The sequence below is a fragment of the Grammomys surdaster genome, unplaced genomic scaffold (genome assembly GCF_004785775.1).
Source record: "Grammomys surdaster isolate TR1022 unplaced genomic scaffold, NIH_TR_1.0 125852, whole genome shotgun sequence".
Taxonomy (NCBI): domain Eukaryota; kingdom Metazoa; phylum Chordata; class Mammalia; order Rodentia; family Muridae; genus Grammomys; species Grammomys surdaster.
The window spans coordinates 324,853-344,518 of NW_021620678.1; the positions used below are offsets into that span (position 1 = coordinate 324,853).

Below are 19,666 nucleotides of genomic sequence, written 5' to 3' on the forward strand. Positions count from 1 at the left end.
AAAAAAATGTTGGCTGCTTTTGAAAATGATTACAACCAGCCGGGTAGTGGTGACACACAACTTTAATCCCAGCACTAAGGAGGCAGAGGCAGAGGATCTTTGTGAGTTCGAGGCCAGCCTGGTCTACAGAGTGAGTTCTAGGACAATTGGGGCTACACAGAGAAACCCTGTCTTAGAAACACAAACCTAAAAAGTTATACTTATTCTGTGTGCACACTCATGAACTTATCACAAGCCATGTGCTGGGGTCAGAGGAAAAACATCTGGAAGGCAGATCTCTCCCCTCACTCTGTGGGGCTGGGTAACTGACTTGAGATCCTTAGGTTTGGTTGCAAGCTCCTTTACCTACTGAGCCATCTCACCTGCCCGATGCTGGCACCTTTTATTTTCATTCATGTACATGTGTGTGTGAGCGTGTCCAGTAAGGACACCAGAAAAGGGCACTGGATCCCCTGGCACTGGAGTAACAGGCTGTGAGCCTGCTGTCATGGGTGCTGGGAATGAAACTTAGGTCTTCTGGGAGAGTTAGCAAGTGCTCTTAATCACTGAACCATCGTTCCAGATTTCTATGTTGTCTTTTTGAAAATACAATCTTAATTTCTCGTGTATGAGAGTTTTGCATGTATGTATGTCTGCACACCACATACATGCCTGGTAAAGGTGAAAGCCTGAAGAGGGTTCCAGATCCCCTGGAACTGGAGTTTCAGATAGTTGTGAGCACCACGTGGGTGCTGGGAATTGGATCCAGGTCCTCTGGAAGAGCAGCCAGTGCTCTTAGCCTCTGAGCCATCTTTCCTGCCCCCATGTAGGTTCTAAATGGAGCTTCAGTCTCTCTGAGAACCTCTATTCATCTGTCTGTAATCATTCTTTTCCAACAAATACATTTTCTTTTCTTGAAAGCAGGATCTATGTAGCCCAGGCTAACCTACAACTCTCCAGTCTTCCTGCCTCAACCTCCCCTGTGCTGGGATTACAAGTGGACATCACTATGCCCATTGAATTTAATGGTTACTGTTGATTTTCCTCTTTGTGCTTCTATTTTCCACTGTAATTTCATCCCCACACAGGCAGGCATGTCTTTTCTGCTCCTGGCTTTACACTCAGTGCCTGATACATGCTGACACATTAGGAGTCTTGAGCCCAGTCTGAGCCAGGGGTCTTACCAGGAGATGGAAGGAAAGGACAGTAGCTGAAGAGTCAGCCACCCTGTAGAGTTACCAAGCCTTTCAGGACTCCTGTGTGTAACTTACAGATGTTACACTCAAGGGCATATAGTAAGTCCCCTCCCCGATAAGAACCCGATTCCCACTCTGATTCGATGTATACGTTTTTCCATGCAGGATTTCCTTTCTCTGTCACATTAACCCAAGGTGGTAGCAAAGTCCCTTTTTGGCCAGTAGAGAAACAGCCCGGGTAACAAGCAGCGAGGCTCCACTCAAGAGACTACATTTCCCAGGAAGGTTACCCGCAGCGTGGCAGCTCTGAGGCTTTTAAAGGGCCTCAACTGTGAAATCTGGAGCGGTCCAGTCCGGAGTCCAGGATGGGGTGGGGGCTGACCCTGGAAGCCGGCAACAGAGAGCTACCTGCGGGGGAGGGGGGTGGGGTTGCGTGCTCCTGGCTTTGTAGTGTCCCTGAAGTAAGGCTAAGCTATGCTAGCCCGTACCCAACTCGGCATCTCCCAGAAAACCCGGTTTCTTCTCTTAACTCCCCAGAACCGTAAGGAGGTAGAGCTGTTAATCTTGTATCTCAGTGGGAGGTGCCTCCCCCACCTTCCTGCATGCCCCAATCTAAGACGTCCCCTCCCACAGTTCTGTCTCCGGGAGAAGACGGACTGTTCTGGGATGGGGGCGTGTTAGATGTTAGAGGGCCGTGGAGGCAGTGAAGATGTTTGAGCGGCAAGACTGTATGAAGGTCTGGGGTCTGTGAGGAGCCGAGCCTCACTGCACAATGCCTCTCACCTCTCCCTCCAAGCCCCCAAACCTCCGGGTAAACGTGGGCATGGGTCCTGATCATAATCCATACCCTCCCTGCCAAAGACTTCTGGAACTTCTTCGGAGCCCCTTGCAACGGAATGGACTATGAGAATAAGAAATTTCAACATCGTGTGATCAATTCATTCCGTTTGTATTCGTGGGGAGCATTGTACAGAATCTCAGAGGTAAGAGCATTTGGGTGCCTTCTCCATAAAGATCTTAGTGGAAACCCGGAGAATCTGTTTTCAAAATATCCCAAACAAACCTACTAGAATGCGCTTTCAAACAAACCTACTAGAATGCGCTTTCAAACTTCAGGGTCACTGAAAGCATCAGAATTAAAAACCTTGACCTCTTGAACTAACCTGGCCTCCCAACAGCAATCCCGTCACCCAGATAAGCCTATAATGAAGGCACCCGGTCTTGATTCCTCCCTTCCCCTCCTCCAGTCATTTGGATTAACCTCGTGTGTGTGTGTGTGTGTGTGTGTGTGTGTGTGTTCACCTTGGTCTCAGCCCTGGTCTCAGGGACTTCCAAGCCCACTAACCCTCTCTCCCCACACCTCCCCCAAGTCCAAAGCTGCATCATCTAAGCTGTTCCTTCTGGTGTGACAAACAGCCCCAGGCCTTAGCAGAGGTTAGTTCATCTTTATAAGCTACACTCCCCACCCTCAGGTTACTGTTTAATTAAACAGCTTGGTGCCTTTTTGCTAGGGAATAAAGACCCCGGGGTCCAGGGATCGAGCTCAGGTAGACCATCAGAAGCCTAGCAAACCGCTGCCAAGAGGACCTGGCTTAGTTAAGAGTAGGATGTCCGCTGCAGACCAGTCTCTGGGCTCTCTGGGGGTCTCTTTGGCAGATCTTGGAGCCTCTAAACTCTCTCGGAACCTAGGACGCCCAACAACCCCAGGTCGGACTACAGATGGTGGCGCCCCTTGCTCACTTGGTGGATTTTTGCCAAGCAGGGCCGGAAAGATGGATACATTTTAACAAAGACGTGGCATCTTCCCAGCAAAATGGCGGTGGTCCGGACCCCCGCTCCCTGGTCGACTGCAAACCTCCTATACCTAAGTCACGACCAAAGAAAAGAGGACTCCCTCCTCGGCTTCTCCCTCTGCGCCCTAATTTTCCAAGTCTTTGAAGCACACGGAGCTCATCCCAAGGGCCCCCAGGACAGTCTGATCAGAGCCATGGGACAGCACCTATGATGTAGACTGCACCCCCATCAAGGCACACCCCACCTTGAAGAGGCCAGAGGGCGAGGGGACCATCACCTCCCAGGGTGGGCCGGGGGGGGGGTCCTGCTTCTCACATCCCCAAAGCTCCCAAGCTAGCAAGGGATGTAAATGAACTCTTATACTCAGATACATGGAAGATGTGGGGGGGTCTTTGAGGAGAGCAGACCACCCGGGAGGCTCGTCCGCATCTCCCAGGGGTCCCAGGAAGCTTTGGGGGGCTCGGGCTCAGGGAGCAGTCTCCTCGCCGAGGTCCGGGGGTGCATCGAGGGGAGAGGCCACTCAAAAGGGGGAAGGGACAAAGTTTGAAAGTGCCCTTCCAACTCTTCCAGAGAAAGTTTCCTTGAGGGCCCCGCAGGCAGAGAGGGGGTAGGGGTGTCAGGGGAGCTGTGTTCGGGTGACCCCCGAGAGGTGACCGGACCCCGGGGAGGCGACCCCTCCCCCCTTGTCCCGACTCGGCCGGGCTGGGAGTCGCCCAGCTCGGGGCCGCGTGTGTTAGTTGGGGCCGCTTCTGAGCCGCTCCGCCAGGTTGGGGGAGCCCGCAGGCAGCTGGGAGTGGGGTCCCTGGTAGCCCCAAGGGCGAGCTTTCCTACGGGGGGTCTCAAGCCCCGGGGCTCCCCGGCTCCGCAGAGCCAGCCCCCCGCAAAGGGGAAATGTGCCGGCGCTCCAGCGCTCCTCGGCGCCGTTTGGGGCTCGTGGCGGGCGCGGGGGGCGGCGGCCGGGGCGCCAGGGTCCCCAGCGGGGAAGCCCAGGGTGCGGGGCAGAGACCCCGAGAGACGGCGGGCAGCGGGAGGGCCCGGGCCGCCGGGAAAGGTCGAGTTTGCTCGGCGGAAGAAACACAGATGGCGGCGGCGCGGCGCCATTCCCGGCCGGGAGCAGGCAGCCAGCAGCCCAGTCCTCACCGCGGTCCGCCCGCCGCCGCTAAATACCCGGATGCGCCGCCCGAGCGCCAGACGCAGAGCTGGGAAAAGGGAGGCCGTGGAGGCGGAGGCGGAGGCAGCGCCAGGCGCGGGGCGAGCGACGGAACGGTGGGGGCTGGGCGCGCAGAGCAGCCCGCGACCCGCGGCGGGAGGACAGGAGCCACGCGTCGCCCGCGTCCCCGGCGGCCGCACTTTCGTCTGGCCTGCTAGTGGAGCCGGAGAGCGGATCGCGAGTCAGGTTCTGCACAGCCTCCGGCGAGGGCTGGTCCATCCGAAGGCTCCTTCAACCGCGGGAGCAGGCCGGCCACCATGACCGAGAACTCCACCTCCACCCCGGCGGCGAAGCCCAAGCGGGCCAAGGCCGCCAAGAAGTCCACGGACCACCCCAAGTATTCAGACATGATCGTGGCTGCCATCCAGGCAGAGAAGAACCGCGCCGGCTCCTCGCGCCAGTCCATCCAAAAGTACATCAAGAACCACTACAAGGTGGGTGAGAACGCCGACTCCCAGATCAAGTTGTCCATCAAGCGCCTAGTGACCACCGGTGTTCTCAAGCAAACCAAAGGGGTGGGCGCCTCGGGCTCCTTCAGGCTGGCCAAGGGCGATGAGCCCAAGAGGTCGGTGGCTTTCAAGAAGACCAAGAAGGAAGTCAAGAAAGTGGCCACTCCAAAGAAGGCAGCCAAGCCCAAGAAGGCTGCCTCCAAAGCCCCAAGCAAGAAACCCAAAGCCACCCCGGTCAAGAAGGCCAAGAAGAAGCCGGCTGCCACGCCCAAGAAAGCCAAAAAGCCCAAGATTGTCAAAGTCAAGCCAGTCAAGGCATCCAAACCCAAGAAGGCCAAACCCGTGAAGCCCAAAGCCAAGTCGAGTGCCAAGAGGGCCAGCAAGAAGAAGTGACAGTGAAGGCTTTGCGTGGGGACACTCCTTCCTCCCCCCTGTTTTCTGTAAATACATTTCTCTCTTGGTCCCATCTGCAGCCCTTTGCCCGTTCTATTCTGACTTTAGAGAGAGAGGACAGAGTTTGGATTCCTCAGACAGACATTGTGGAACGGTTCCTTTTTCCTTAACCCATTGTTCAAGGACAGCAAACAGACCTCATCTTTGTAATGATGGAGATGTACTTTTTTCTTGATTTGATATTAACCTTATGGGGTCAGGGATGGGGGGGTTGTGTGTTTCGTTCGGTGGTTTGTTTACTACGAAGGTAAATGGAACCGGCAAGCTTCTGGCTGGGTGAGGGGACCCAGGAACTAAGGTTTGTCTTTTAAGACTTTCTTAGGTTGCTTGTCCCTCATGAGCACTTCAGAACCTTTGGTGGGGAGCAGGTGATATCCCACCTGGCTGGCCAAGGAGGGAGGAAAAGTCCCTGGGTTGCCCTGCCATTGGTGGTAAGTTGGGGACCTGGTTTCTTTTTTTCTTCTGCCCTAGTCCCTCCCCATTGTCTAAAGGGGGAAAGGGGTCCAAGTGACAGCTGGTTAGAGAAACCGTAGCTCCTCACAACCAGGATCTAGCTATTGGGAAGGAGGGGGTCTTTTCAGCAGTCTGGTTAACTGGGAGTGGGCTTAGGGGGAGGGGGAGAGTCAGCCAAGTGCCTCAGTGTGCCTATGGAAACTTGGGTTTTTTTCCACACGATTGATGGATTGTGTCCTAGGAGGACTTTGTTCGTTTCCTTCCCCCACCCCCCCTTCCTGTGTAAGATGTGGCTTTGCTTGGTGCCGCTGCATTTCTACCAGCTGCCACTTAAAAGCCCTCCAACCTCTTACTTTTTGACTCTTTTCTAAGTAGCCAAGGAGGGGGAGAGGCAGGGAGTGGACTGTAAGACACTACGGTTGATTGGAATTTGCTAGGTAGCTTTAGAGAGCCAGAATTGTGTGCATGTGTGTACATGTATATATATCCATGTCTAGGACTAGTAGTCTCACTTCGGGAGCTGGGAGAAAAAATCTGTACAGTTGTCTTTCTCTTATTTTAATAAAATAGGAAACTCGCGCACCCTACCCCCCTTTTTAAACAAGTGTAACTAGTGCCGAGGGAAAAATGACTGTGGTTGTAATTTTAAAACTTTAAAATAAAACTGGAAAGGAAAAAAATCTGAGTGGTGCATTTTTCTTTAACTGGAGGAGAGAGGAGCAATCTGACGGGCAGTGAGTGTGGGGAGAGCGGGCGCCACGTTCGCGCCGCCGGAGAATAGTGAAGCTTTGGAGTGCCGGGACGGCTCAAGCAGGAAGGTCGGCTGGGCACGTAGGTGGGTCTCCGGGAGAGGTAGGTGGGTAGGCAGGGTCTGGGGAGGAGAGGCGTTGAAGTCGCTTTCTCCGCCTACTCAGCTTCCCCAGCGCGGACCTCCGGTCTGGACTTACAAATCAATCCTTTCGTAGCCGGCCGACGCCGTCAGGCACCGCCCGCGGGCGGGGTCTACCGGAGTGTCCAAGTGAGCTCCTGTTCTGATTGGCTGCCGCGGCCCTGCCCACACCACGTGACGGGGAGCGCTAGGCGGCGTGCTGGCCGGAGCACTTCAGTTTGAGTGCACGATGTGGGTCAGCTTCATGTGGCGTGCGGCGCTGTCCCCCGGCCGCCGCGCTCATTCAGCGCTGGCTCAACTGCGCTGCATCCTGGACGGCGAGCTGGAAGGGATCCGCGGGGCCGGCACCTGGAAGAGTGAGCGGGTGATCACGTCCCGCCAGGGACCGTGCATCCGCGTGGACGGTATCTCCGGAGGTAACGTCCCCTCTTGGGAGACCTGGTACCTGGTCAGGTGTCCAAGAGCCCTTCCAAAGGTTGCATGTGAAAGGCGGATGTGGGAGTGAGGCACGTGCACTCGTAGCTGTCTGTCTGGGGCACACTGGTCTCCTAGTGTTAACTCCACCTGTTTAAACCTGTTTCTACATTTAAAACCTGTTTCGATGGAGGGAGGTGATTTTACCTGTCAGCACCTTTTGGGTGCCGAGGGCTGGGCTGCACCGAGACCCAACCCTGTGAGAAAGAGAGAGCGATATCCAGCTGCATCAGCTCCCTACACCCAGCTTCCAGGAGGCGTGACCAGAACAAAACCTTCCTTGAGCAGATATGTGTGAAGGGCTCCAGTTGCTACACCTTTATTCCTTATTTATTTATTTTATTCGAGACGGGGTTCCTCTGTGTAGCCCGGGCTGTTCTGGAACTCACTTTGTTGGCCAGGCTGGCGGCCTCGAACTCAGAAATCCGCCTGCCTCTGCCTCCCCAGTTACACCTTTATTCCTGATGACATCTGTATGCAAGAGAGACCATTCCCCCCCACCCCCCTTGGTTTTTCGAGACCTGCTTTCTCTGTATAGCCCTAGCTGTCCTGGAACCTACTCTGTAGCCCCCAAATTGCTGAGTTGCTCAGCATGCCTGGTTTGAGAGACCAATTCTTATGGAAAGGAAGCATGCCCTTATCCTCAGCATTTAGGTCTCAACAGAAAACCCTGCCTCAAAAAAACATAAACAAATAAGAAAGGAAGAAGGTGAAATGCAACCAGATTTCCCCAGACCCTCCACTGGCCAGCTCCAGTGTCACAGGATATTGGAGTGGAAGGCCAGCCTCCACCAAAGAGGCTAAAGTCTAAGCAAGCAAGCAGGGAAGGGAAGGGATTTACGGATGCAGAAGTTCCCAGGGCTGTACCTGTCTTGTCTCCTAACAAAACCTTCAACCAGACCAAACAGCTCTCCCCGAATGATTTCAGAGAGATATATAATCAGTAGGCTGGGGATGTGGCTCAGTGGCAGAGTGCTTGCTCAGCCCACAGAAGGCTGTGGGTTCAATTCCCAGCACTCACCACCACAAATAATGAGACATTGAGAGAATCAAGTTCTTAGGCTGTTTATTTTTACTTTATGTGGAATGGTGTTTTGTCTACATGTATGTTTTTGTGAGGGTATCAGATATTGAAGTTAAAGACAGTTGTGAGCTACCATGTGGGTGCTGAGAATTAAACTCGTGGCCTCTAGAAGAGCAGTCAATGCTCTTTAACCACTGAGCCATCCCTCCAGCCCTGCCTTATTAGCTTTTTAAGCCGGATGCCTGAGGTCTCTGGGACACCCCTCTGGAGATGCAAGCTGTGGCAGCAGATGTGTGAGCATTGGAGCTGGAGGACCGAGGCCCCTTTCACAATCAAGAAAAGTAAAACCCAGATGGCCATGGTCCTGGGGCTGCGGAATCTGTGAGGAAGGTCTGGGATCCTCTTAGAGGGAATGTTATTTAAAGCCAGGTTTTAAACTTCGCAAAGCAGAGAGGGACAAACCTTTTGTAATCCTCCTGTACTGTGGTAGTGGATTCAAAGCCTCCTGGCTTCTTCCTAGAATGGGAGCTTCTGTGCAGCTGTTGCCTCTCAAGGACAAATCCAAGTTGACTTCCTCTGGCCCTGTCCCAGGACCTAGCACTATGGTTTTTGCAGGCCCTTCCTTTTCTTCTTCCTTTTCTCTCCTCCTCTTCTTCCTCCTCCTCCTCCTCCTCTTCCTCTTCCTCCTCTTCTTCTTCGTCCTTCTCCTTCTTCCCCCCACCCCCCGTGAACTTACTGTATAGACCTGGTTGGCCTCAAATCCAGAGAGCCACCTGCCTCTGTCTCCTATGTCCTGGGATTAAAGGATTGCACCATCATGTCCGGTTTCCCTTCCTTCCTTGCCTTTTTTTGTTTCTTTCTTTTTCTTTGTGCGTGTGTGTGTGTGTGTGTGTAGTCCTGGCTGCCCTGGAGCTTACTCTGTAGACCAGGCTTGCCTCAAAATCAGAGGTATTCCTCTGCCTCTGCCTCCCAATTACAGAGATGTCCCTGCCTCTGCCTTCTGAGTGCTGAGATTAAAGACATGAGCCACCATTGCCTGGCCCCTCCTTGCATTTCTAAGCTGCATTATTGGTCTTCTCCTCCTCAGAAATCCTCAACTTCTGTGCTAATAACTACCTGGGTCTGAGCAGCCACCCTGAGGTGATCCAGGCAGGTCTGCAGGCTCTGGAGGAGTTTGGAGCTGGCCTCAGTTCTACTCGCTTTATCTGTGGGACCCAGGTATACAGCAGGTATTGGGTGGGCACTGGCTTCTGCTGTCTGTGTGTTCAGCCAATTTAACTAGTCCCAGGACAGTGCCCACTGTCAGCCCCAGTGCTACCAGGCTGGGGCAGGGCTCTTCTGAGAAGCCCAGGACCAGGAATTTGACCTCTGAGCTTCCATTTCCCCACCTGTAGGACAGACAAAAAGCACCTCCCATGGCCATTTTGCAGGAAAGGGGCAGAAGGCAGAGCTGGAGCTCTGTCTCCAGAATGTCTGGGAGAAGCTTTGCCACTAAACCTGGGTGCCTTCTTTTTTGTTTTTCTGAGACAGGGTTTCCTGTGGCTGTCCTGGAACTCACTCTATAGACCATGCTGGCCTTGAACTTCTGGAATTCCACCTGCCTCTGCCTCCCGAGTGCTGTGCCGGGATTCAAGGTGTGGGCCACCATGACCGGCCATACATTTTCTTTTTTCTTTTCTTTTTTTTTTTTTAAGATTTATTTATTTATTTATTCATTCATTCATTTAATATATGTGACCATACTGTTGCTCTCTTCAGATACACCAGAAGAGGGCATCAGATCCCATTACAGATGGTTGTGAGCCACCATGTGGTTGCTGGGATTTGAACTCAGGACCTCTGGAAGAGCAGTCAGTGCTCTTAACCGCTGAGCCATCTCTCCAGCCCACATTTTCTAATAAAACTCTTGAGTTGGACCAAACAGCTCCCAAATCTAAGTGGTATAGTCCCAGATAAGTATAAGCTCACTTAAGGTGATCCTCTTCTTTGCTGTGGAGAAACCAAAAAGCCAGTCTGATGTGAAGACATGTCTTCCGTCCCGAGCATCACTCAGAATCCCAATACTAGACAGACCTCCCCTGCAGACAATGGTCTACTCAGGAATAGAGACCTGCCAGGCCCCATCCTCCTGCTACAATCCAAGACCCAAGAGCCATCTGTGCCTAATGAAAGGTGTGACTGAAGCTATAGGCTTCCTGCACTGAGTCTATTGATGGCCATCTAAGCCTCTGTCCTCTAGGACATGTCCCACAAAGTCTGCAGGCACTAATCTTTACCTGCCTGTATCCTTTAGAGCATCCACAAGAATCTAGAAGCCAAGATAGCCCGCTTCCACCAGCGTGAGGACGCCATCCTCTATCCCAACTGTTTCGATGCCAACACTGGCCTATTTGAGGTGCGTAGAGCCTGTGGGTGGCTTGGAGTTGGGCAGTGGGGAGAGCTCGGCAGCATGTCACTGCCACAGAACAACCTATGTAAACTGGAAGGCACAGGTGACGGGAACCTGGTACTAACTGCATGTTTTCATCTGGCCCTAGGCATTCAGTAGAGGTAGAGTTTTGCCTTGAGGGGAGTTGTGAGGGAAGGGCAACTTCTGGTGGCTATATAAGAACTCCTCCCCATAGGCTCTGCTGACCCCGGAGGATGCGGTTCTGTCAGATGAGCTGAACCACGCTTCCATCATTGATGGTATCCGACTGTGCAAGGCCCACAAGTACCGTTACCGCCACCTGGACATGGCCGACCTGGAAGCTAAACTGAAGGAGGCTCAGGTGGGGTGAAGCCCTGGGGCTCCAGGGAAAGGCCTACATTTCCCTGCTCAAGGAAATCAAGGTTGGAGGGATTCCCTCTTCACAAAGAGCCAGAACAGCAGAGGGAGCCATTTTGACTTCCTCATCCCTTATGCCCAAGACTGTTCTATAGCTCCATGTTACCTGAGATCAGGAAGCACCTTTTAAGCAGACGGTGTATGTGTGTGTTTAGGACCTGTCCCCACTCCAGTGCTCACTTGAGGTCTGAGCCCTTTCTCAGAGACAGGGCTAAAGTGGCTCAGCCTAGGAGAGATGGGCAAGGCCCAGGATACAGCCTCAAGGCTGTAGAAGAACAGATGGTGTGGTCCTAGTACATATCACCTGCTCTTCTCTCCCACAGAAGCACAGGCTGCGCCTGGTGGCCACAGATGGAGCCTTCTCCATGGACGGTGACATTGCTCCTCTACGGGAGATCTGCCGCCTTGCTGCTCAATACGGTGCCCTGGTCTTTGTGGATGAATGCCACGCCACTGGCTTTCTTGGGCCCACTGGACGGTGGGAACATTTGAGGCCTGGGTGGGGGCTTCTGAAGGTGGGTGGGAAGTCAGGAGGCCAATGGCTGACAGCAGTGACAGCAGTGGTGGCTTTCCTTGCAGGGGCACAGATGAGCTGCTGGGTGTGATGGACCAGGTCACCATCATCAACTCTACTCTGGGGAAGGCGCTGGGCGGAGCATCAGGTGCCTACAGAATCCTATCTATGGGGTCTCCTTCCCTACATGCAGGGCCTGCCTTGTAGCTGTAGAGAAGGTGGGGACAGGAATCGGGGAGGAGTATGAGCTATAGGAGGAGTTTCAGGTAGTTCCTGGCCCCTCTTCAACTTTTCTTTTTTGTTTTCAGGGGGCTATACCACGGGGCCTGAACCGCTGGTCTCCCTGCTACGGCAGCGCTCTCGGCCCTACCTCTTCTCCAACAGCCTGCCCCCTCCTGTTGTTGGCTGTGCTTCTAAGGCCCTGGACCTGCTCATGGAGAGTAATGCCATCGTCCAGTCTATGGCTGCCAAGACCCGGCGGTATGGTGCCTGCAGGGGTGGATCAGAGAGAGGGAGAGACGGTAGCCACACCCTTCTGCCTCCTCCTGCCCATCTCCCTCTTTTCCTCCTCACTCCCTCTGCCACAGCGTCCTCCTTCAGTCTCCAGTGTCCTCTCTTGTTCTGCCTACTTTCCCACCTCCCTTTGTCCTTCCTGCCCCTGCCTGAGCCCACCTGCTCTTTGGGCCTGTATTTCTGTCTTTTTTTCCTTCCTCTTACAGGTGGGCATAGGTCCTGAGCCTCTTCCTCAGGCTCCATGGCCTTTAGCTACCTGTGACACTCAACTATGTCCCCAGGTTCCGCAGTAAGATGGAAGCCGCTGGCTTCACTATCTCGGGAGCCGATCACCCCATCTGCCCTGTGATGCTGGGTGATGCCCGGTTGTCTTCTCAAATGGCGGATGACATGTTAAAGAAAGGTAAGAGGATTGGGGCCAGAGTGGCCTCAGAGAAAAGAACACCTGTAAACTCTAGCTCCTCCCTAGGTCCACGTCCTGGTCCTACTTCTTCTGCCCACATGTCCTTAGATCAATCATCTTCCAACTTAACAAACCACAGGCTATGAGGTGGTCCCATGCCTGTCAGCTTGGGTGTCCCTTGTTCTTGTGGGTGGACCATGGGACAGTAGGCCCTTATATGTCATGGCCCCAAAGCCTATCTGCCTGCCTCTGGTATACCCCTGTTATTTTCCCAGGTATCTTTGTCATCGGATTTAGCTACCCTGTGGTCCCCAAGGGCAAGGCCCGGATCCGGGTTCAGATCTCAGCTGTGCACAGTGAGGAGGACATTGACCGCTGTGTGGAGGCCTTTGTGGAGGTGGGGCGGCTGCATGGAGCTCTGCCCTAAGCTCTGGATAGGGACCTGTAGAGCCAATGTTCCTCTATGCCAGTGACATAGGGCTCCTCTGGTCAGCCCAGACCGGAGACTCTGACTCAACCCAGCCGTCTAGAGCCTGGTTGAAAAATGGGCCTGTACTTGTGGTTGGAGAGACAACAATGTGGAAATTGGCTGTGACACTTCAGTCTGCTTTATTCTTTGTGGGTAGGCCCAGTCCTCAGACTAAGTGAAGAATCAGGCAGGAGCTGGATCTCTGAGGGTAGTCCCCAGCATGCTCGCTTGGGATGCTGAGTCCGGGAGCCGCTATTTTGTACAGCCGTGTTCCGTGCTGCTGTGCAGGGCAGTGGAGAACAATCCCTGTGAACCCTTTCCGCAGTCTAACCTTGGTGGGCTCCTTGTCTCCTGTGCCCTGCTAACTGCTGAATAAGAATTGTTCTTGGACCTGTGTTAGGAGGAGAGGGCAGAGAGGTTCAGGCCCCGGAAAGAAGAAAGCAGTCATCACTGAAGAACATCGAACTCTTGTTTTCTAGAGCTTTGCCCTTAACTCCGTGGCCTTAGGCCCCTGTGCAGGTCCCAGTCTCCCCCATTTAGAGAGCTCATTTAGACACCTTTCTGTCTCTGGTTCCGAAGCCGATAGTCTGGTGGTCAGCCGCCAGGGGGCGCAGCGCACTCAGGCTGCAGCCGCCGGCTGCCCCGCCTCTTCGAGCTGGGGGCCTTGGACCAGGCTGTTGGACAACCCTCAGGCAAGGCCAGAAGGGCTGGTTTGCTGCTGCGAAGGCCTGATCTTTTTCGTCCTCCTACCCACAACCATCACACCTGCTCCATTACCGTAGTTATGGCCTCCCTCCCACGTTGCTGACCTTGTTTTGCTGTGCGAAGAGAGGGGTGGAATCTCAGGCTCAGCCTCACAGGCTTATAATTGCGGCTGGAAGGCTCAGTGTGGCGGTGTGGCCTTGGGAAGCTCCTTAGCTTTTCTGAAGTAGAACTGAGGGCAAATGGCACTTTCATTAAAACAATAACAACCAAAAGAAAAAAAAAAAACCCAGGACGCGAGGCCCGCACCTCTACCTCCAGCTCACCTGCCTGGTACCAGAACAGCTTGGGAGGGACAGAGCAAACTCCGACCTAACCTTGCAGATTCATAAAGCTGGGGTTCCTGGAATCCTCTTTTGCAATCCAGTAGTGCTGGAAGGCTTGCAGCTTGGTGGGAGGCAGCTGGGGCTACGTTTGTTATGAAATATAAAAGCAATGGTGGTGGCAGTTAGGGAGCCCCCAGTGGGCCCATACCAAAGTGTCCCCCTGAGAAATCACACCACTCGACAGACCTGATATAAGAAAATTTATTGTGGGGAAAGGGAAGAGAGACCCAGATACGAGGTAGAGTCATAGAAAGGGGCACGGAAGGGGAAAGAGGCTGGCCAGGAAAACGTGGAAGCAGAAAAAGAGTGGGGTGGGGGATAGAAGGAAGGGCTGGGGTGGTGAGCAGCTCTCTGTATACACGGCCACATCTGGCAGGCTATGGCGGCAGGTGATGATGCAAGCCGTTGCTAGGTCACTGTTGGGCGGACTCTAGGAACTGTAAGCCTCTAACGTCAAGAGCAGAAACACCTGCAGGCCATCACCAGCAGGTTGGGCACCTGATGCCTGGTACCCCAGCAGCAACTTGATGTGTGTGTCCTGTCCTGTGCAGGCTGACGGCTCATGCCCAGGGACCAAGAGCAGCCACTGGGTGATGTGTGTGGCATACATAGCCAGGTCCAGAACACCAGGCCTGTGCCCACCCACACCTAAGTGAAGCTGGCATCCAATGGCACAGCAGGAGAGCCAACTCCTGTAGCTCCCAGGCACTGCTGAAGGCAGCGTTTGTCAGGAGGCAGTCCCCTTAGCAGCTACACCCTGTCCTCCCAGGCCAGTTGGTCACAGTGTTTACTCCAGACCAGCATTGGGGCTCAGCATTGGGTCTCGGCAAGCCCGCAGATCCCAGGTTTGGTTCCCTCACCTTGCAACTCATCTGCCATCCAGAAGGGGTCATAGAAGGTGCCCAGTAGTACAGCATGTGATCCGGAGTGGGCACATACCAGTAGACTTCGGGCCCCTGTGACAAGCTGTAAGGTATCAGAAGAGCCACTGTGGATTTGCCCTAAGTCCTGGTTGATTTCAGGCTCTAGCTCCCAGGCCAAGGGGGCGGGGTTGAGGGTTCAGGATGGAGGCAGGCAGGAGCAGGGGGAGGCGGTGGTGGTAAAAGCATCCTGGAGCTCCAGCCATGATGGTCTGTCCTCCCAGCTCCACAGTCTGGCCCTCAGTGACTGGCTCCCTTTCCTTCTCTCTTCCACTACCCGTATCAGCTCAGCCCTGCTGCTTCTCAGAACCCTCAACATGAGTACTTTGGAGCCCAACCCCAGCAGGGGAGGAGGGGTTGTGGAGGCCAGTACAGTGGGGGTGGGGGTGGGGTGTTCCAAAGGGTGGGAAGAGGTCATAGAATCCACCTAGGTCTGGGACTCCCTCCGGTATGGATGTGTGGATTCACACTTCTGGACGTCTACTGCATTGTCACCCATGAGTTTTAAAATGTCACACCAAGTCTAGAGAGCTGCAAAAGCCCTGTGCAGGCTGAAGCGCTTGCCTTCCTGATCACTTCCAAAGGTTCTGAAATGCAGCACTGTGGCTTCTAGGTCTGATTCCTAATAGCTTCAGTCCAGTGAGTCTCTGTATGTTGCGGGGAGGGCAGTTGGTGACACTGGAGAGGTCCCTCATACTCTGGTAACTGCACAGGGCTTCCCACAGGAATTGGTCTTGTAGACTGTTGCCCAGCTCTTCCGGTCCTGGCTCCACGGAGCACTCCTCTCTGATGAACCCTCCACCTTCCGGTTCTAGAAGGATTCTTCTCCCTTCCCAGCTCTCTGCAGATGTCTGCCCTTGATACAGTTGTCCTATATCCAATCTCTTCGTTGCCAGGTCTAGTGCCCCACCCCCAAGTGACAGCTGCCCTACCCATGGAAGCATTTGGCCATAGGCCACTCCTCAGGGCTCATGCCAACTATTCAGCAGCATCTCCTAGCCGCTGGTTTGTGTCTGGGCAAGAGGCCCTGAGGTGGACCTAGAGCAGATCCTGTGTCCCTTTCCCCTCAGCCATAACAAACTTCTTACAAAATGGAAAGGTACGGGACATGTTCCCCCTCTGAAACCTTCTCTGGCTTCTCCGGGGCTTTCAGGCTAAACCAAGACCTGGCTTCCAGTAGATGAAGCCCCTGAAAGCAGCTTAGTGAATGAAATGCTGCTTTGGGGGATTCACAGGAACTGAAGCTTGCAGTTTGTACTACCTGAAGTCCACAACAAAGAGCTTTTGGTCCTGGTTTTCCAGTCTCGGAAACGCCATTTAAAAGTAGAAATCCTTTCTGAGCTTAGATCGGAGTTCCACTTGGAACCAGGGAAGCTAGGCACCAGGGGGAGGAGTCACAGGCCACAGGAGGTGGGAGGTGCCAGGACTCGGCTGAGCCGTGGGCATGAAAGGGTTAACCGCGAAAGCCAGTCTCATTGAGCGGAGATCAGTGGGTTACTGCCCGTGAAAGCGAGAATGAGGTAGCAACAACGCAGACAGGCAGAGAGGAGCCGGGCTGAAGAGTATGCTACCCCGGGGAAATCGGGGGTCTGAGGAGGAGGTGGCCAGTCCATTCCGGAGCAGTAGCGAGTGCCCACATCCAACTCAGCGGACAGCTGAGGGCAGAGGAGAGGAGGTGGGGGGGCCTTGAAGATGAAGAGAGAGAAATAGGAAACAGAGGCGTACCTGCACGGAGGCAATCAAGAGCTGAACCAAGAAGCTCCAGCTTGGTCGTTCTACCCGGAAGCATGCAGGGGCCCAGTGCCTAGGGCTGAGGTGGGTGCCGCCTATCCTGGGTTTGGGGGCCTGCTGCATGTGGGTGCTGTGTAGGGGCAGATGTCCCCCTTCTTCCTTCCTCCCTGCCTCCTGACCCTCCTCCTCCTAAGTCATCCCACTGCTGCGCCAGACTTGGAGTGCAAGGGGATCCACAGGTTGTCAACTGTGGGTCGGGGCGGGGATGAAATCAGGCAATGTCCACACAGACACGTGCAATGGGACACGTGTGAACAGTCGGGTACCACCTGTTGCAGTCTTTCAGATGCGCATTCCAGCCTAGGAATCAGGATCACGGCAGCCCCAGATCTGTCACTCAGGATGTGATATTAGCCACTCATGTCACCTCTCTAGGCCTCAGTTTCCCTATGTACAGAGCAGAGGCGGTGACTTCTGTGGTCTTTCTAGCTCTGCTGCTGTAGTGCTTTCATGAAGAAGGACTCTCCAATGACTCAGGGGTGTTACCGGTGCAGCCTGTTGCCACAAAAATGTCCCTAAATACAAAAGTCTCTCCTGAGCTTCCAACATGATTGAAAAAAAAATATAGCCAGAGTTTATGTTGCCTCTCTGCAGCCACAGCATCTTCATCTTCTTCTGCCTGTGTGTTCACATGCCTTATAAATCCAGAATAACCCAAACGGCCTTCCAGGTTCTGGGTTACAGAGGTGTTCCCTAGGAAACCAAGGATTAGCACCCCCACACACATACACACACAACCAAGTGACTGTGGCAGGTTCTTGCTCACATACTGATTTTGGCTTTGCTGTGCCCTCTTCTGTCCTTCATGAACTTCTAGCCCAGATACCTGGTCGGATCCAGGCTATCGGAACCAAGTCCCTGGGTCAAGTGCCTGGAGACCTGGGCTCTTGTCTGAAGACCCATTTTCTCTTTCTCATCTGATAGGAAGATGGCTGACATCCAGAACATTTCGCTGGACAGCCCTGGGAGCGTAGGGGCTGTGGCAGTGCCTGTGGTCTTTGCCCTCATCTTCCTGTTGGGCATGGTGGGCAATGGGCTGGTGCTGGCCGTGCTGCTGCAGCCTGGCCCAAGTGCCTGGCAGGAACCTGGCAGTACCACGGATCTCTTCATCCTGAACTTGGCGGTGGCCGACCTTTGCTTCATCTTGTGCTGCGTGCCCTTCCAGGCAGCCATCTACACACTGGATGCCTGGCTCTTTGGGGCTTTCGTGTGCAAGGCGGTACACCTGCTCATCTATCTCACCATGTACGCCAGCAGCTTCACCCTGGCGGCCGTCTCAGTGGACAGGTGAGCTGTACCTGGGGCAGGCTCTCCAACCTGGAGCGACCTGGACAGATTCTTATTAGCTAGGAGAATATAACTAGGGACCAGACTTCGGTGGGAGGAAAGGAAGGCCTCAGTGGTATCTGCCCTTCCAGCCTCCAGTGGGAACTTCCAAAGGGCATTTCTATGCCCCGAGTGTCAGCTTAGGGCCTCATATAAATTGGAATCGTGTAGCAACAAAAGAAACTCCCAATGCACTCGTCAGATGCTAAGGTCCCTTATACCTGGTCCACACTGCCTCACATTTATCCATGGCTTGAAATTCCCTAGCTGATGAGTCTCTTCTCTTTGAGCCCTTGCTAGATGCCAGGCAAGAGGGTTGGATGTGGAAATTAAGGCAGGCGCGGGGGTCCTGCTCTCAGGAAGCCCCGCCCCCTGACCTCCCCGCCCCCGCCCGCAGGTACCTGGCCGTGCGACACCCGCTGCGCTCCCGGGCCCTGCGCACCCCGCGCAACGCGCGCGCCGCCGTGGGGCTCGTGTGGCTGCTGGCGGCGCTCTTCTCCGCGCCCTACCTAAGCTACTACGGCACGGTGCGCTACGGCGCGCTCGAGCTCTGCGTGCCCGCCTGGGAGGACGCGCGGCGGCGCGCGCTGGACGTGGCCACCTTCGCCGCGGGCTACCTGCTGCCGGTGGCCGTGGTGAGCCTGGCTTACGGGCGCACGCTGTGCTTCCTGTGGGCCGCCGTGGGTCCTGCGGACGCGGCGGCGGCCGAGGCGCGCAGACGGGCGACCGGACGCGCGGGGCGCGCCATGCTGGCGGTGGCCGCGCTCTACGCGCTGTGCTGGGGCCCGCACCACGCGCTCATCCTCTGCTTCTGGTACGGCCGCTTCGCCTTCAGCCCGGCCACCTACGCCTGTCGCCTGGCCTCGCACTGCCTCGCCTACGCCAACTCCTGCCTCAATCCGCTCGTCTACTCTCTCGCCTCGCGCCACTTCCGCGCGCGCTTCCGCCGCCTGTGGCCCTGCGGCCGTCGCCGCCACCGCCACCACCACCGCGCTCATCGAGCCCTCCGTCGTGTCCAGCCGGCATCTTTGGGCCCCGCCGGTTATCCCGGCGACGCCAGACCTCGCGGTTGGAGTATGGAGCCCCGAGGGGATGCCCTGCGCGGTGGAGAGACTGGACTAACCCTGGCCGCCCGGGGACCGCAATAACCCTGCCTGCTTGAACTCCTGACAGCTGTCGGTCTGTCCTCTTCCCTGGGCAGCAGAATGCCGCCATGGACCGTGTAGGGCATGGCAGTCTCGCCGGGCTCTACCGAAAAGCAGAGGCAAAGTTGCAGGGACACATGAGTGGTTCAGATTGGGCCACCCAACTAGGGTCCCAAAGCAGGCAGCCTCAGCCCCTATCCAGAGCCAGTCGGGCAGGACAACAATCCATTCACCTGGCTGTACCTTCCACGCCCTGTTTCTTCTATCACCTCTGACTAGACCCTTTTGGTCCCAAGCCCTGACCTAACTTAATTCGCGGAGAGGGGGCAGAGACTAATTCAAGCACACCAGGCTGGCCTAGAACTGGCTTCTGTAACCAAGGATGACCTTGACTTGATCCTCCTGCTTCTATGACCCAAGTGCCGGGGTGATGAGTGCCCCGGACTCCTGGCTCGTTCAAACAGGGAATAACAAATAGTCCTTTAGTTCTTACTGTGTACCCCACAGAACGCTATGTTCTTCAGTTATCAAGACAGCATTGTTAGGTAGATATGATTAGCCTTCTTTTACACGTATAGAAATCAAGGGTCGCCGGGCAGTGGTGGCACACGCCTTTCATCCCAGCACTTGGGAGGCAGAAGCAGGTGGATTTCTGAGTTCGAGGCCAGCCTGGTCTACAGAGTGAGTTCCAGGACAGCCAGAGCTACACAGAGAAACCCTGTCTCGAAAAACCAAAAAAAAAAAAAAAA

General features: G+C 54.8%; 3 protein-coding genes across 4 annotated transcripts; all 3 read left to right on the forward strand.

Annotated features, from left to right (window-relative positions):
- Positions 1-3,926: 3,926 nt before the first annotated feature.
- LOC114640875 (histone H1.0) lies at positions 3,927-6,214 on the forward strand. The gene has a single exon (XM_028789952.1). The coding sequence runs from the start codon at positions 4,437-4,439 to the stop codon at positions 5,019-5,021; it is 585 nt and encodes a 194-aa protein (XP_028645785.1). The 5' UTR covers positions 3,927-4,436; the 3' UTR covers positions 5,022-6,214.
- Positions 6,215-6,594: 380 nt separating this feature from the next.
- Gcat (glycine C-acetyltransferase) lies at positions 6,595-17,978 on the forward strand. 2 transcript variants are annotated; one of them, XM_028789955.1, is made up of 9 exons: positions 6,595-6,839; positions 9,009-9,139; positions 10,215-10,316; positions 10,546-10,692; positions 11,072-11,226; positions 11,328-11,410; positions 11,571-11,742; positions 12,057-12,178; positions 17,371-17,978. In XM_028789955.1, exons 1-9 carry the CDS (start codon positions 6,653-6,655, stop codon positions 17,418-17,420), a joined length of 1,149 nt encoding a protein of 382 aa, XP_028645788.1. In that variant the 5' UTR covers positions 6,595-6,652; the 3' UTR covers positions 17,421-17,978. The 2 variants fall into 2 exon arrangements, with proteins under 2 accessions (XP_028645788.1, XP_028645787.1); XM_028789954.1 differs by lacking the exon at positions 17,371-17,978 and adding an exon at positions 12,454-12,775.
- Positions 16,456-18,943, forward strand: Galr3 (galanin receptor 3). Its single transcript, XM_028789956.1, has 3 exons — positions 16,456-16,470; positions 17,371-17,733; positions 18,170-18,943. Exons 2-3 carry the CDS (start codon positions 17,375-17,377, stop codon positions 18,918-18,920), a joined length of 1,110 nt encoding a protein of 369 aa, XP_028645789.1. The 5' UTR covers positions 16,456-16,470; positions 17,371-17,374; the 3' UTR covers positions 18,921-18,943.
- The last annotated feature ends 723 nt before the right edge of the window (positions 18,944-19,666 follow it).